We start from the raw sequence: 5,083 nt of genomic DNA, 5'->3' as shown, positions 1-5,083 counted from the left end.
AAATAAATTAAAACTCATTGAATTATAATATTGTCAAGAAATTGTAATCATTAGAAGAAAAAATGGTATGAATAGGATAGATTTAGATATCTTTCTAAATGTTGAGAAAGGACATTGTTAGAATTCAGTATCTTCATAAACATGAAACCTTATGGTTACCCAACTCATTTGTACAATTACAGAAATTGAATGATAGCTTAATTTAGGTATAATTATGCCATTAGCTTAACTGGTAAAAATTAAAATGTAATATTATCATTATACTTCATAAATCATCCATTTCAATCTTCTAAGAATAGATGGGATAGAATGGTGTTAAATGACACTATGATGAAGAAAACCAAACAAAGGGGCCAGGGAGATGGCTCAGTAGAATAAGCGCTTCCCTGTCAAGCAAAAGGGCCTGAGTTCAAACCCCTGTTCTGCAAAAAAAAAAGAAAGAAAGAAAGAGACAATAGACACAATATCAAGTATAATCATTAAACTTGGTTTAAAAAGTTTCAGAGACATTCCTTAGAACAAGTAGTTAAGAAAACTGCACTGTAAAGGGAATCCAGCAGCAAATGTGGCCTCTCATCACAGTTGAGGAAAACTGGATATTGAAAGGATAATTGGTGAGATTTAATAGGCACTGCATTTAAAATAATATTTTAGCTTTATTGTGATAGTGTTACCAAACCAGGTACAGAAGGTCATCCCAGAGAAAAACCAATGTCCAAGAGACAAATATCTGGGGAAAAAGACAGGCTTCATTCAATCATTGGTCAAAGAAAGTAGCTTCCCATTCCAGGAAATAGGAAGCAAGGGTTTAAGAGGAAAGAGGAACTGGACTAGGGAGAAGTAAGGGGAAAAAATGAGCAAAAAGGATAAAATGGAAAAAAGCTATAAAAATAAGAAGAAGGGCTGAAGGAAGAGACCAGGGAAAGAAGAATAACTAAGATATATCATGTATAGGCACAAGTTCTTGATGATGAATGTGATCATAATGCATATCTAAGCTGTACTAGTAAAATTAATTTTAAAAAGATAGACAATGTGAAGAGATGTCAAGAATTTTTATCCTATTTCATTCACCATCAGACATCTGGAGGCCCAAAGAAGAGTCAATATTTTCAGCAAAAGAAATCTTCAAGTCCTTAAAAATTAACCCAAGCAGTTTTTGTCATCATAACCCACATAGCAAAGGTGTTATCTAATGCAAAGCTAGTGGGAAACTAATAATATATTATCAACTATGTGATACTTCCAAACTTAGTGATTTTTAAGTTCACTCAAGTGATGCTAAAAGACTTTTGCATTACTTTTTTATGTATTTAGTACAGGGTCTTACAGGGTCTACAGGGTCTCACAACTTAGATTGGACTCCTAGTGATTCTCCTGTTTTCAGCCTCCCAAGTGCTGGGATTACAGGTGTGTGCCACACGACCAGTCTCAATCACTGTCTCAGTGCACTCCAGGGGCAGGGCTGAGATGACAGGTGCTTTAGACTGTTGAGCTACCTGGCCAGCCCATCTTTTGCATTATGATCACCCGGGATAATGTCCTTATACTTAGAAGATAAGTCCTGAATATTGAGGTGAAGAATCATGTTGTCTGAAAGTAGTTTTCAATTTGATCAGCAAATAACATTTTATTCTGAAAAGACAGAACAAATATGGAAAAATATAAATAATTTAGTTTGGAGGATAGAGTTGTTTATCATATAGTGCTTTAAACTTTTCTAAATATTTGAAAATTTTAATGCAAATTTTAAAAATTACTTTGATATAATTTTTATTTAATTTTCCTTTTTAATAGTTTATTTATTATTTGGTACAGGGTCTCACTACACAGCTTGGACTCATAGTGATCCTCCTGTCTCAGCTTCCCCAGCACTGGGATTACAGGTGTGTGCCACTATGCCTGGTCTAGGTGGCCAGCAAGGCATGGGGGCTGGCACAGCATGCAGTACTGAGGATCAAACCTGGGTCTTTGTACTTTCCAGGTAGGTGCTTAGATCACCAAGCTATCTCCCTGGCCCTATAACAGGATTTTTAGAACAATTTAGATTTTACAGAGAACTGGACAAATAGTAGAGTTCCAGGCTCCCATCTCTCTGCCATTCAGTTTCCTGTGTCATTACTATCTTGCCTTAACATTGCACATATATTAAAACTATTGAGCTCATATTGATAAATTATCAACTAAAGTCCATGATTTGCATTAAGGTCAGCTTTTTTTTTTTGGCGGTACCGGGGATTGAACTCAGGACCCTGTGCTTGTCAGGCAAGCGCTTATTCTGCTGAGCTATCTCCCTAGCCCAAGGTCAGCTTTTTGTGTTGTACTTATCTATGGTTTTTTCACAATGCTTAATGGTATGTAGTCTTCTAAACATTACCTGTTTATTCCCGTTTCTTTGTCCCTTAGAAACCAGTGATATTTTTAATGTCACCACAATTTGCTTTTACCACAACGTCATGTACTCATAATAATATAATGCCATCTTTTCTGAATGGCTCTTTCACCAAGCAGTATTCATTTAATTTTCTCTATATGTTTTTGTGGCTTGATAATGTCTTAAACCAAGTATTAAAAAAATACAAGGGATAGTAACTCAAAACTCCTGACAATAAACTGCAACATATATACGTTGGAACCTAATTTAATAAACCATCTCCTTAAAAGACACTTCAAAAATAATTGAGGAAATGTTAGTATTTACTGGGTAATTGATACTACTAAATTAATGAACTTGCTAAATGTGACAGCTGGATTGAGTTTATGCAAAATATTAGATGTACTAAGAAAATAAAAGTTTTGACATATTCACAAAAAGGAATTATGTCACCTCTCCTGGAGATTTTTCACTTGGATCAGTCCCATCAATATTTAACAATGCAAGAAAGAACTGTAAGTAATAATATATCAGTGGGTCTCTATGCTGTTAGATTTTAGCGTGGGAATGGCAACCTAGCCCCCATCTAGATACGCATATGTGCAATATCTGAATAAAAAAACCTTCAACTTTCTAGTCAAAGTCTTTTTTCGCCCTGAATCATAGGTCTGAAGTCACTCTTCAGTTTCTAAAGTTGATTTCTTTCCTCCCAGAGCCCCTTGGATCTATGAGAAAACTGGGGTGATTTATGTTTCTCAGCTCAGTACAGATGAAATGAAAGCCTTCTGAAATTCAGATAAGACTTTACTACGTGAGGAAACGGTAATTGAAAATATTCCATTTAAATAGCCCAGTCTGAAAGAAAACTTGAGATTTTCGCTTTAAACAAAACAAATGCTCAGAATGGACGCGGTGTGGCGCTGCAGCCTCAGAAGTAGAACTATTGAAGCAAACCCCCTAGCCCCTTTACACTGATACTCAGTAAATAAATAAGCAAAGCAGGAAGAAGAGGCATTCTAAGGTGGCTGTTTCAGAATACCGAGGACCTAGGATTTTCCAATTATCCCAGTATCTGCAAGATATTTAGAGAAAAGAGTCAGCGACACAACGCGAGCTGGGAAATCAGAAAGCGATGGAGGCCAGAGACGGAAAGGAATGCATTTGGAGACAAAGGCAAGTCCTGATATTCTTTGTTTTTCTGTGCATACCTCTGGCTGGTTCCGAGTCTAGGCGCTATTCAGTGGCTGAGGAATCTGAGAGTGGTTCCTTTGTACACAATTTGTTAAAAGACCTGGGGCTAGAGGTAGAAGGACTAGCTGTACGGAAACCCCGGGTTATTTCCAAGGGGGGGAAAATGAGTTTACAGTTAGATGGACGGACTGGAGATTTATTATTAAATGAGAAACTGGACCGGGAGAGGCTCTGTGGCCCCACCGAACCTTGTGTATTACCTTTCCAGGTGTTATTGGAAAATCCCTTGCAGTTCTTTCAGGCTGAGCTACAGATTAGGGACATAAATGATCATTCTCCAGTATTCCTAGACAAAGAAATAATTTTGAAAATTTCAGAAAGTATCACTCCTGGAACGACTTTCCCAATAGAACGTGCTCAGGACTTAGATGTAGGAAGCAATAGTCTCCAAAATTACAAAATCAGTCCCAATGTCTACTTTCATCTTAAATTACAAGACAGTCTCGAAGGCATAGTACCACAGCTGGTGCTGGACAAAACACTGGATCGTGAAGAACAGCCTGAGATCAGGTTAACCCTCACTGCTCTAGATGGCGGGACCCCACCCAGATCCGGCACGGCCCTGGTCCTCATTGAAGTACTGGATATCAATGACAACGCGCCTGAATTCACAAAGCTTCTCTATGAGGTGCAGGTTCCAGAGAATAGCCCCGTTGGATTCCAGGCTGCTACAGTCTCCGCTAGGGATTTAGACATTGGAACCTACGGACAAATATCGTATGTATTATTCCAAGCCTCTGAAGAGATTCGCAAAACTTTTCAAATAAATGAAAAATCCGGAGAACTCCTTTTGAAACAGAAAACAGATTATGAAACAGTTCAGAGTTACACAGTAAATATTCAGGCCGTAGATGGTGGGGGCCTTTCTGGAAATTGTGTAGTGTTTATCCAGGTGATGGATTTGAATGACAATCCTCCAGAAGTAAGCATCTCCACGCTTACCACTCAGATACCAGAAAACTTGCAGGAAACTGTCATTGCTGTATTCAGTGTTTCAGATCCTGACTCGGGAGACAATGGAAAGACGATTTGCTCCATCCCAGATGATCTTCCTTTCTTCCTGAAACCCTCCGTAGAGAATTTTTATACTCTTGTGACAAACAGAGCTTTGGATCGAGAGACCAGATCCGAGTACAACATCACCATCACTGTCACCGACTTGGGGACACCCAGGCTCAAAACCCAGCACACCATAACAGTGCAGGTCTCCGACGTCAACGACAACGCCCCCACCTTCACCCAATCCTCCTACACCCTCTTCGTCCCAGAAAACAACAGCCCCGCCCTGCTCATAGGCACCATCAGCGCCACAGACAGAGACTCAGGCTCCAATGCCCAGGTCACCTACTCGCTGCTGCCGCCCCAACACCCGCACCCGCAGCCGCAGCCGGACCCCGCCTCGCTCGTGTCCATCAACGCCGACACCGGGCAGCTGTTCGCGCTGCGGGCGCTGGACTA

The 5,083-nt window shown here is 39.6% G+C and overlaps 1 protein-coding gene across 1 annotated transcript in view; it reads left to right on the top strand.

Moving 5' to 3' along the window:
* The first annotated feature begins 3,506 nt into the window (after window positions 1-3,506).
* The window catches only part of LOC101575133 (protocadherin beta-2), a 2,433-nt gene continuing 856 nt past the window's right edge, over window positions 3,507-5,083 (top strand). The window contains exon 1 of the mRNA XM_004643902.1: window positions 3,507-5,082. Coding sequence (XP_004643959.1) covers window positions 3,507-5,082 — 1,576 coding nt within the window. The remainder of the gene's footprint in view (window position 5,083) is intronic.

This window comes from Octodon degus, unplaced genomic scaffold (assembly GCF_000260255.1).
Source record: "Octodon degus isolate 3935 unplaced genomic scaffold, OctDeg1.0 scaffold00185, whole genome shotgun sequence".
Classification (NCBI taxonomy): domain Eukaryota; kingdom Metazoa; phylum Chordata; class Mammalia; order Rodentia; family Octodontidae; genus Octodon; species Octodon degus.
The sequence above is the reverse complement of the archived record's forward strand: the minus strand, read 5'-3'. Positions and strand labels throughout refer to the sequence as shown.